The sequence below is a fragment of the Diadema antillarum genome, unplaced genomic scaffold (assembly GCF_040938485.1).
Source record: "Diadema antillarum isolate AM-2024a unplaced genomic scaffold, OU_Dant_1.0 seq00001330_RagTag, whole genome shotgun sequence".
Classification (NCBI taxonomy): domain Eukaryota; kingdom Metazoa; phylum Echinodermata; class Echinoidea; order Diadematoida; family Diadematidae; genus Diadema; species Diadema antillarum.
This window is the reverse complement of record NW_027272100.1, coordinates 201,894-214,430: the sequence shown is the minus strand read 5'-3', so window position 1 is coordinate 214,430 and position 12,537 is coordinate 201,894. Positions and strand designations below refer to the sequence as shown.

At 38.3% G+C, this 12,537-nt stretch overlaps 1 protein-coding gene across 2 annotated transcripts; it reads right to left on the bottom strand.

Annotated features, from left to right (window-relative positions):
- Positions 1 to 6,574: 6,574 nt before the first annotated feature.
- LOC139708382 (uncharacterized) lies at positions 6,575 to 12,063 on the bottom strand. Of its 2 annotated transcripts, XM_071620333.1 has the most exons (3): positions 11,948 to 12,063; positions 10,948 to 11,259; positions 6,575 to 9,552 (listed from the first exon to the last, which is right to left on the bottom strand). In XM_071620333.1, exons 2-3 carry the CDS (start codon positions 11,240 to 11,242, stop codon positions 9,173 to 9,175), a joined length of 675 nt encoding a protein of 224 aa, XP_071476434.1. In that variant the 5' UTR covers positions 11,243 to 11,259; positions 11,948 to 12,063; the 3' UTR covers positions 6,575 to 9,172. The 2 variants fall into 2 exon arrangements, with proteins under 2 accessions (XP_071476434.1, XP_071476435.1); XM_071620334.1 differs by lacking the exon at positions 11,948 to 12,063 and having other exon boundaries at positions 10,948 to 11,311.
- Between the last annotated feature and the right edge of the window lie 474 nt (positions 12,064 to 12,537).

Here is a 12,537-nt window from a genome sequence, read left to right as displayed (position 1 = left end):
ACCAAAATGCTCTCTGGATTTTGCAAGGTATCCATGTTCAGGGAAATTCTTGAGTACCAAAGTTTAGCCCTGATCCTTGATATTTTAAGTGAAGAAAAAGATACGGGAGAATGTACATGTATATATCATGAGATTTATAAAGACTAATCAAATCAAGTGATCAACTAACATTACAGAAGACAGTGATATTCTCCTTTTTTTCCAGGAAAGCTTTCATTCAAAAGTAATGTGTGTGTGTGTGTGTGTGTGTGTGTGTTTGTGCATGTGGGTAATGTATGTAATAGAGAAAGTTTTTATCATGGAAGGTCATTCTATAAATGTTTTCCTCATAGAAAGTATATCTGTTGGTTAAAAACCAATATGTCTGAATATGCCACTGCTAATCATTACTTTGCACTCTTGTCTTACTCTCCCAGTTGTTTTATTGTTGTAATGTGTGTGTATGTTTGTAGGTACTTTACATGGCCATTTAAATAGAAAGCACTTAATTGTTTCAGAGCAAGCTTCCACGAGACAGATGGCTTAAAGTCCCCTCCAGAGGACTAGGCAAGGAATATGTAGTACCTTGTCAGAGGACTTGAACCAGGGACCAGACGGTTAAGAGTCTGTCGTCTTATGAGCCACAGCAGCTTCTTCGATGTTGTGATGTGTCTGTGAAGCTGTGTCCATTTTAATCACTTGTAGTGAAATCATGTTGGATAATGTTATCAGTTTCAATTTCAATTTATTTTCGATAGTTAGCATTTACATAATATATGTGATAATACAAAAGGTATGGTGTGATCCTAACTGATTAACAAGACTTAATGAGACACATGAAGAGAAGAAACATCAAGAGTTGCATTGTGTGCCATTCTTAGTACATGTATAGTCATCTGAATGTGTGATAATAAGGTGATGTATTATCTGGGATCACCTTCTGTATCTGTACTGATTCTTTTTTCTTCTTCCTCTTCTTCTTTGTTCTTCTTTATTTCTCCTTAAATCTTGTGCAGAGGTTAAGTCAAGAAGTCCTTTGAAGTACATGTATCAACTTCAAACTTCCGTCATCTATGTATGATGTCATAAAGACGACAGATCTAAGGTATTAACGTGATCGGTTTCATTACACTGACAAGTAAAAAAAAAAAAAAAGAAAAACAATGCCTTCATTGTAATTTTCAGGTGCCACTTCCAGGTTTCATCACCTAACGAGCAAAAGCAGCACTTTTCTGGTACAACTTCCAGGCTTCGTCGGCTTGAAAGCAAAAAGAACAAAAGCTTAACCACATTTATCTGGTGCCACTTCAACCATTAACTCTCTCCTGGGCCCCATTTCATGAAAGATGTTACGATGACAACTCTTGCTGGAATGGCAACTTCCCATAGCAACAGCCAATCAGGAAGCTGGATTCTTGTTGTTACCATGACAATTGCCATTCCAGCAAGAGTTGCTATCATATCAACATAGAGGACTGAAGTGATGATGTCACAGTCTTTTGTTATAGCCTGGGTTGGAACCAGGTGTGAGCATGGTGAGAAACAATAGTGTTTACAGATCAGGCCAGGTGAGGTTATTTAGAACCAGTTTCCATGACGATGAATGGCTATGACATGACACATTGGTACTCAATCACTTATCATCATTCTTGCTGGTATTGGTAGAGCTGTTAATTAAAGAATATGACAAATTTGGGGATTTCCTCCACATTCTAGTTCGACTGCAAGCATTGGAACTGTTAGTAATAAACAACCAGGCAGCACATATGAAAGCAAGGCTTACCGTAAATTTATCCATGCATTGTATTTTATTTCGTGAATTTTGTAAGAAGTAACATTTTTTTTTTTCATTGTGTTGACTTTATGCAATGTCAACCAAAGCAAGGTTTACCATTTATCCATGTATTGTATATCTTATAATGTTTATCCATATATCTATGTGGTTAATATATATGAAGATATTCTTCATATAGCTATGTAAGAGACTTAATGCATCATTTACTGACATGAAAGTACAGATGACTACCATTGTAACAAAGTCTTTGGGACCGGCAGTTTTCTTTCGTTATATTGAAAGCATGTAAAGAGATAGAGATGATAATTTTGGTACCTTGATTTTCACTTTGTTGTAACAAAAATTTTATCACAACTGTGTTTGTTATGATTGCAGAGCACTCTAGTAACTTGATGATTTTGCATAATTTTGCATATCTCTTCAAGTAACCCCAAGTACTGTATAAAATGCTTCTTCTTTGTCAAATATTGTGTTGATAGTGTGATTTTGCAGCCACACCGTCTTATAATTTTAACTTAATATGCAAGAGATTATGCATTGTAGAACATGCTGTTTCCTGTATGATGGTACATGTAACTTGCGATGTGAGGGTGTTTTTTGTTTTTTGTTTCTTTGTTTGTTTTGTGCTGTAAAGGGGAATCACAATTCATTTGGAATGAATTTGGGCATCCTCTACTACAAAGATGATTCTCAGGGGAGGATGTAAAACCATTCTCAAGCAATGTAAAGTTTATCATAGCCCTTCTAATTTGCTGAACATCAGTGCTTTTACATGACGTGGATTATATTATCTTGATAGTATTGATTAACTAGGTAGAGTCAGGGAGGTGAGACAAAAAGGAGTGGGCACTCTGCCCTGAGGGTTTTCCCTATCACTCAACACAGGATTACAAGGGATCAGTGCCCCAACGAACAAGTAAACGACCTCTTACGTAACGAGGTCAGTCTGATCGTTATCACTGCTGTTTGATGTTCGATCCTCGGGGCGTGGTGATTTGGCCCTCTATCGTTAGGAGTATGGACAGGCCAGTTGACTTGTGTGTGTTCACAAGGACGTGTATGAGGGTTTTACATTCTTTATGCAGGCTCACACGGCATATGCTCTTGGGACCTGCTAGTCTAAGAATTCAGCTCTCGATAGATACAAAAATTTTGAAAATCGGCCAAGAAGAAGTTGAGTTTTGACAATGTAACTGTTTAACAATAGCCATTGTTTTGTTCTTGTTTTAATCAAATTACGACGCAATGTCAAGTGTAAATCCTGACTAGTGCTGACGAAATTCACCTGTAGATCAGCAGATGTTGGGGTTTTTCTTTAGTCTGATGTATCACTTCATTGTTCGCTCGTGTTGGTTCTCTTGTCATATTTTTTGGGAAACTTGCGTACATCCGCCAAGACATGTTTTTTCTGGTCCCACTAACATATTTTTGTGAGCAATTTTAGTTCTCCAGGGGATGAAAACACTATTTGAATGTTTTTTTTTTGTTGTATGCTGGGGATATATTGAGGCAGGAGGGCTCGAATCTACAACAGAGTGGTCATGATGGAGACTACTATAGGACCTAATCTTGGTGAAATAACTTGCCTCCTTGCCTGGTGTATGGTGAAAACATGTGAGAGTTCAGTGAGAGCTGAACTATCTCACATGTCCTGTATCACTGTATGCCTGATAAGATATTCACCATGGCGCTTTTTTTTTGTCTGTCTCTCTGTTTTTGTTTTATTCTTATTTGAAAGCTGAATGGGTATTTTTATGATGGTTGTTGCTGTTGTGGTTAGTATTTTCTGTGCTAGCTTGGTATTAAAATTATTATTATCATCAGACATTATTAGGGCCTGTGTTCCACTACTCAGCTGTTCATGTTTCCTTCACATTCTTTCAATCAGTATATTATTATTGGTGCTGCTAATCATTATTATTAAATGTTTTTAAGTCTGTGTTAATTTGTTTCCATTTCATGTAAAAGTTATTTCACCATAATAGCATGCAAAGTACATTTGTTCCCAAGAAATCTTATAGTACATGGACATGTAAATGCACATAAATTATAATACCTTGAATACTAGCTGCAAAATTCAAAATGTGACCATGCAACCAGTTCACTGCATATCACAATGCACCAGTGTTGTTTGCAGGCACAGCAATGGGTAATGCACCAGTTATGCACCAGTATACACCACCCATCCAGTACCACGTAGAGTAATCCAGGTTCTGGCCAGGGAGGGGTGAGACCCACCAGCCTGTTGACAAGGATTGCGCATGTGCACTGTGCGGCCAAGCGGCAGTAATCTAGTTAGTGGAGTGGTCTCTTGGGGAGTGCGGCTCCGAGGATGGTTCAAAAGACACTAATCCAGTGCCCACTCCTTTTCCTCTCACCTCCCTGGTAGAGTGTAGTATGTTGTCCATGCATTGAGTGGTTAATATTTCCCTAGACCATGATACCCACTTCATCATAGGTGGTTGAACATGATGAAGCAGTTGTGTACGTGGCAATATTATCTTTGTTGAGAACTATGGTGGGACAGGAGCCATATGGATGTGTTAGTTTGCATGCTATGAATGCAGCATTGTAGCAGTGACCTCATGTCAGAGAAGTATTTATTCAAATCAGTGATAGAGTAGAACTTGAACAGACTTACTAGACAGGGTTGTCTACAGTATGTTCTTGTAGAATGCCTTCAAAACAATGCCACATATATGTAGTGAACAGATTCAACTGGCTGTAAAGAAAACTGTAAAGTATTTTTTAACATGTGAAGGAAAAATGCATGGTACTGTATATGATCACAAACAAGGAATTCGGTATTTATCATGTGAAGTAAAATCTCATTGTTGTGTGGAGGATTTGTCTGTGTGAGTGAAATATAATTCAGAGTGAATAAGGGAGACCACACAAATGATACCTAAACCCAGTTATTCCTGGGTCATGAGCAATTACTCCCACTCCAAGCCTCTTTACTTTGCCATGGTAACTGGAATCATTCAGATCCAACTCACAATCAAAAGATCTTGACTCTCACCTTTCCCTCTCTGAATCCAAGCAGATTTGTGTACAATGCAATACACCTTTTTAGCTCAGCATTTTATGCACTTTGAATCTTTCTCAGGTTTACATGATAAATTAATGAGTTTTAACATCATTAATACTTGTATTGTGCATTCTTTGCATACCTGATAAGTGTTGCACTATTTTCAATGAAAATAAATACACTTATACCAAAAACTGATGTTTTGTTGGTATTGATGTTGTAATTACAGTACTTTTCATATGTCAAGTTCAGGTGCATCACTATTCAGGCACTCATGTAACAGCTCTTCCCAGCATTTTCCAGTTCAGGAAAACCCTGTTATACTGAGCTCACATACAACATGGTACATGTACCAACTACAGACTGTATATGGATTTCTTTTAGCAAGGCAATTATGACTATCCCTATTTTCTGTGCATGTTAACTTAGGCAGAACACCTGACTTAACATGAGCTGAGCTATATTGAAGTTTCAAATGTGGTGCATGGGTACGTAACAGTGACAGAAACGAGACAATTGTTTTATAAACCATGTGCTGATAGAGCAAAGCATAATTTATAGACCTACTTTCATTTACAGTGATTGAGAAACTTTGTGCCTGTAAAAAGTAAATTGATCAAATTCCTTTCAATCCCTCATCATGCTTCAATAACCAATGAATTTCAGTACCCATACATGGTTTGTGTGTAGGCTTTATTTGTACATGATGTCACATCCACATGGACAAGTTTTGAAAATGGCATGCCCCGAAGTTGCTGAAAATCACATGCAAAGTCCATGGTACCACTGATCTCTAAAGGCAGTATCTAGATATCTCATTGGCTCATTCATGCTGTACAAACAAGTGAAGCTGCTGCATTGCCATCTTACCAGGCACATTTTCATTTTCCAGCAGAGATTGTCACCAAGATCATGTGATGATGTGTGCTCTGCACGCAAATGTAATGGCAGTGTGCCTGGAAAAATGGTGGCACAGTGGCTTCAAAGCAATTGGCACAAGTACGAGATATCCAGATACACATATGTCCTATAAAGATCAGTGGGTGGTACCTGAAACAATAAGCTTTGACTTCTCCATAATGTAGCTCAAGACATACTAGTGGATGTGCGTCACTGATTGGATTGGTTGGAAGTAGCAAACCAGAAATGGTTCATTGGGAGAGAGGTATGACAAGTTCATTTGAGGGTACAATGTACATTTGTACTTTAAATGTGTGATTGCACCTGTGGTGGAGAAGAGTATGAATGTGATGAGTAGTTGAAATGGGTAGAGAAAATCATTATCAAGATTTCTACATTACACAAGCACTTTGACAACCCCACATAAAGTTTCCATATGATGGCAGAAACTGTCAACTTTTGCTCTAAAATGGAGAGGAATGCATAAGAAATGTGTGAAATAACACTATAAATATGATTTTAGTTGACAAAAATGTCAAATATTACCCTGAAGGGTATGCTCGAAGTAAAGAGTATACACAATCATGGTCGCTGTGTGATGTTTTATACTTGATTACAGTGAAAACAATATATTGGGCCATAACAGTATCCATCACGCGATAGTGAGTAACATGCAGCTACGTTTGTAGTTAGCTGCATGTACTGCTCTGGGGCATGATACGATCAATCATCACATTCTATACAATAGCATTCTGCACATGCCCACTTCTAAACAGAAGGGTGCTTCAGGAATAAAAGTCAGATACACCAACCTTTAGTATTTCATATTTTTAATCTCAGTATATTCCAAAGCAGATCATAAACCCAGCATATCATGTCAGCCAGGTAAGTTTCTTGGTACAGACTCCAATATATTGCAAGCAAATTCCAAATGGTAGAAGATTAATTTTGGGTCTTTCTGAGAACTATGTGTTGGCTTTACATTGCTACATGACTTCAAAAAGAAATATGGACTCACAATGATGGCTTTTGAATGCAGTTTTGAATACCAGTTATGTTTATCTTGATGACAAAGTATAACAGGGAAACTTCATACTTTATCATACAATGGTTTTCCTCAGTTTTAACATGAAGAAGTACAAAAGAAATTGCAAGTTTATCATGCATAATTAGCTATACTGTACCATGGTGCAGAAGTAACATACAGTATGGCAGTAAGTCTTGCCATTTTGAATGAAGAACATTCCTGTATCTGTCACACAATCAATTATGATGAAAATTCTGTGAATTTTAAAAACCAATCTTTATTACATTCATTTCAATTCAATTTAAATTGATTTTCATTTTTCACACACACACACAAAAACCAAATTTCACTTTCTTTGGTAACACAGAATAAGGCAAACAAGGCAATGTGAAATGAACAGAGTACATTAATTGTATATAACAATAGTGAAACCTTATAGTAATTATATAGTGTATTGAATACTGAAGTGATAAAATGAAGTAAACAATATGCAACATGTGGAGGGACCCACTGAAAAGACAACACTTGTAGAATGAGGGCCCCTTAAGGAAAAAAGATCAGAGAAAAATGTGTTGAGACAGAGACCAAAAAACAAAAACACAATTAAAAAATTGAAGCTCATTAAAGAGGCATAGAAATAAACACAAAAACAACAAATGAACCAAAACTGGGAAAACAACATGAAGAGAAACTGGGAAAACAACATGAAGAAATCTCTGGGGTAATAACTTAAATAGGACTTAACCTGAAGAAGAGTTTATATTAACTAAATGCAGTGGAAGGCAACAGATCAGTCCAGCTTTAGGAAACAGTTTTTATCATGACAAACATTTTCAAACGTTGCACTACACTGTATCACATGCTCCAGCCGTAGAGAAACCAGGTAGGTAACAACTGCCACGGAGCACAGTGTACTTCACTTGCTGTTTCAAATACTGATAAAGAGCTAGAGAGCATATATTATGAAAACAAGGGTACATATAATACAATCTGATTACATGAAAGCCAAACACTTGAGATGTTCTCCCATGAGCAGATACTTATTAGACATGGAAGAAAATGTTCAAGAAAAACACACGAGAGAAGCAGTGCCTAATTTTAAAGCAAACACACAGAAGTTCTGTACACATCTAATGCATGAGGGTAAAGACACTGAGCCTTCATAGAACTGTGCTTATGTAGTGTGCTATAGGCTTGGTGGTGATGCTGAAGAAATGGTTCCATGAAAGGTTCAAGCTGAAAGTATGTGATACATTCAAAGTACTTTACTCTCCTACATGATGTAACAGGTGATTACTTTTGTTGTAGGGAACAAACAGAATGTTCTAACCTCAAGGTTTAAAAATAAGGCTAGTTTCAGGGGGCCTCGCATCCCTTGGCTTTGTCTAGAGACTTAAAACCTCCCTTCATACCATTTCAAACCCTTCAGGTGGGTCATTCTCTATGTTCCCATCCATGGCAGTCACGGTCGTCTTGTTACTAAAACTGCCCAAATCATGATGTGCCATATGGCACTGTTATCTATCTGCCTCTTATCACCAGCGTATACAGTAAACTATACCTGTTGAGCACAAAGTCTGTATGTCACCTGGTTGTTGTGGGAACATCAGATGACAGCTGCTAACCACAGTTGTCTCAGTAAGGAGAAAAAAAAACCCACAAAAACCGAAGAAATAGACAAACCCAAGCTTACTAGATGTTCATCCACTGCCTCCTGCCTGTTTGCTTGTGTACTGAAACTTGAGACTGCCAGATTTCTTTTGTTGACAAAATGAATGAGTGGTGTGCTGAAGTAAAATAATTTTGCAAAAACACACATTTCAATTCTAACATCTGGACTCCCTGTGCACACTTGAAAGGGTATTGTGGGATATCAACATAGCTTAGTTCTTAATGGTAGGTTTGTGGTCTACTGTGTGAATGCTGTAGCTCTGTAAATATGAATAGCGAGTAGCAATAAGAGGTATCACAATGGTGGTAAGGGTCGAAATGATGTAAGAGACAGAGGTAGTACAGTATAATTATGATGAGTGAAGGTGTGAGAACAGGAGAGACAGTATTCACATTTGAAACATGTTGCACAGCTGGTCATCCAAATCAACATTAATATCTCCCAAAAGTTGTCCTAAAATATTTCAAACAGTTATGAATTCTATCAAAAAACAAAGTTTCTCTCATATTTGAATTCTGGGTACAACATAAAATTTGGTTTGCTAGATTGCAGCAGAAAAAAAAATGTACACTAAGTAGGGGCGGATCCAGAATTCCGTAAAGGGGAGGCGCCATTACAAAATTAAATGGGGGCGCAAGCGCCCCCATTTTTTTTCTTTTGTTCTAACAACAAATAAAGAGGGGGCGCGTGCCCGGTGCACCTCCCTCTGGATCTGCCACTGCAAAGTTCTATGGTTCATGAGAATAGTGTTATCAATCTTAGAAGAATTCAAAGCTCAGTGTCAAGGCCAGAGTCAGCATCCTGCACTGGAGGGACAAAATCACTCAGCACTCCTCCTTTCTTTGACCAAAGAAATATGACCAAAGCCCCAACAGCTAACACAAGATAAAACAAAATATTTGTGCGCTTGCTGGGTGATGGAGGCGGAAGGCTCTGGGTGTGTTCCAGGAACATCTTCATTCTCACCATCTCCTCATCATCAATCTGTATCGGCTGCTTGCCATCAAGCTTCCCACAGGTGATAACAAGGTCCGAGCACTGAAACGCCAATGGCTGTTGGTCCTGAAAGCTGCACATTCGCTGGTCCATCTCCTTGCGATCAATGGGATAGGACATGTCGTGCACTAAAATGGCAAGTTTCTCATGTCCTGCACACAGGAGAGGAATGTGATGGAATTGATTTAATTTGTTAATGATGACTAAGACTTTAACTCAATGCATTAGAGATCCAGCCTATAGTATAACAAGCAACAAGTGAAGAAAAAAAAATTATCAGTAAGTTTGTGAAATCTTTAAGGTAGCCTGGGACGATGGTCTGCTTCCCCCCCCCCCCCCCCCACAATTTTCCGTTTTGTGACAGAAATCTCTGAATAACTTTCATCCTGTAATGGCAGGCTTATACTTTTGCATACTGGTATAAAATCATTTTTTGCCATTGTCGCATATTGTAGCTGTAAAGTTACTATACTTGATGCACAAGTCATACCAAGAGCACAACTGACCACAACAGAAAAAAAAAATATGATGTGGAAATTCATGATAAAATTTAAGTTCTTGATATTTCTTTCAAGGCCCCTGTATGTTGTCAAAAATGATAGAGCAAAGGATGGCATTAAGTCTCCTCATTGCAAACATTTGCATCTTGTCATCACAGATTAGACAGCTGTTGAAAGCAAATTAATTCTATTGCAATAGTTGAACAAGGTGAAGCACACCATATGTAGTAAATATTTTACATCAGAGACTTTATGGTGATAAATTTCTTATAGCTTTATATCTGCAAAATAAACAGCATGCAAAACTATTGCCTCCCATAACATAAATACAATGTATGTTTGAAATCTAGAGCAAAAAATTATCAACTTTGATTTTTGATAAGGGATAGATGTCTTACAATTTTTTTTTTTTATTTCTCTGTTATATAGTTATTGAGCATGTTATATCCACTCACCACAATGTGTGAAACACTATGTGCATTGCCATAAAATATATGCTGTATAGGCCTATATATGTAGGGCCTACATATGTACTGGTAATGACTACAGTAGTCAGTACATGTAACACAAATATCGGACTTGACATGTAAACCATTCCTATACATTTCATCCTGCTTTAGAAAATATGTGTGCTGATGTCAAGCACTTTCTCCAACGCATTGCAATGTGAGCTCACACTGTGGTTCAATAGATGAAAACAAATAACCCACTTGTAGCACACTTCTAAATGTCAGCAAATCCATCATGCACTATATTCCCTTTTTCTCACATTGTAGACACAAATGTATTTAAAAGCCAAGGACATTTGATTTCTCTGAAAGAACCCAACTCAAATTTAATGCTTGTACATGTAGAACCAAATTGTGTATGCCCACAATAAAGTTTCCCGACAAATGCCTTCGTAAAAAAATATCTAACGGAATATGAACTCTTGCAAAAGAGAGCAACTACCCAAATGGCAAAGACATCCTCAGTCTTTAGACCTATAGTATTATGATGATATGTCTAAAGATTGAGGATTTTGATCCATTTTGCCATCAAGCTCACCTACAAGTCGTTTTGCCATGGGTAAAAACTTGTTGAAGAGTGAATCTGGGACATCAGTAATTGCCATTCTTCTGTTATAGATGGAATGAACCAAGATGATGACATCTACAGGGCCACTGAACCTGAAGGAGTCGATGGAGTTGTAGGGAATCTCCTCATACTTCACATTTGCGATGATCTGAGGATAGCTCTTTCGCAAAAATTCAATGAACCCACTGACGCAGTCCTCTCTCTGAGATCCACACACTGTCACCGAGATGCGACGGGTTTCTTCACCATTCTCTAATGATGCCATTTTTTTATATGTGTCACCTATCAATGAACAGTCAAAAGGACAATAAGATTAACAAAAGGCTAACATGGTGTTATCATTAAAACTTGGTGATAGTAGATGGTGCTTATAAATACAAATGTATACCCTCACACATTGCTGTTAAACACAAATTCAATGATTGGCTAACATGAGTTGGGACAATTAAGTAAGGGGTATGCCGACAATGCGTCGCTCGACAGATGAATAATCAAATACAGCCGTACTAGTAATTTACTCTGTGTCCCATCCTGGACTCTATGACAGCTCTCATCTCCTGTGAGCACAGTATCAGTAAGGCTGTGTCTATCTCATTTACTATCAATTTGTTCTGCCCCAATCATTCCATGATATCAATCTCAATTTTCATGGCAATTACAGTGTAGATACATAAAGAGACTCGAATGTCAGGGAATTGTTATAGATAGTCTGGATCTGGATCAATACACTGCCGGACCAGGTGGTATAGTGCAGCGGGGATAGTCAGCAATTCAGAAGAAATTACACAAAATATACAGAATCTAAGATAGCCATTCGGCAACGAATAAGTCGCCAATCAACAATTTAGCAACGCAGATCCAAGCGTACAGTACGTACCGTACGCTACGTACATGTGCAGACAGCTAAAGCAAAACTTTGCACTTTTCGGACTGGTCTCACAATTCACAATTTAGCTGGCTTACGACATACTTGAGGTTCAGTGAACTTGTACATATATTCGGCCGGAACAGAAAAAGGTCAGGCTGGCACGTATCGTCTGATTTCCCTCTGTAAATGTGCTGTTGATACACGATGCAGGCATGAAAGGACACTGGTACCAAAGATCCTACTGGTGGTACACAACGTAATCGGCGCTCAAACCTCTTGACACAAAGTCGTAGTCTCTGCTGCCGTCCCCCCGTAGACACACCATCGATCGATCGGCCTGTGACTGGGGATTCCCCAGCTGGGGATTCCCCCTGTCCCGCATTCCCCCCTCCTACCGAAATGACAGACGCCGTTCCAAACAAAGCGCATTCTGTGGGCGGTACTCACACAAGGACAAAAAAAAAAAAAAAAAAAAAAGACAATTGATACCAACCCCTCGTGGCTCTCGCCCAAGGTCAGTACCTTATAGCAAACGATAGGCACATTGTGCCAAACGCTTAAATAAAAAATGAAGTTGCTGATCCGGAGCCGTGTGTTTGTCACCGATTTATTGTGTTTTTTCATCTGAGTGATGATTGGCAGCTTTAGTGGAGAGGGTCCCCTCTTCGCTTTATACCTCACACATGACCAAA

Excerpts from the sequence above, each read along its gene's own strand:
- LOC139708382 (XM_071620333.1), bottom strand. The coding sequence starts at position 11,242 with ATGGCATCATTAGAGAATGGTGAAGAAACCCGTCGCATCTCGGTGACA. Across the intron at positions 9,553-10,947 it reads CATGGCAAAACGACTTGTAG|GACATGAGAAACTTGCCATT; the intron begins GTGAGCTTGATG and ends TCCTGTGTGCAG.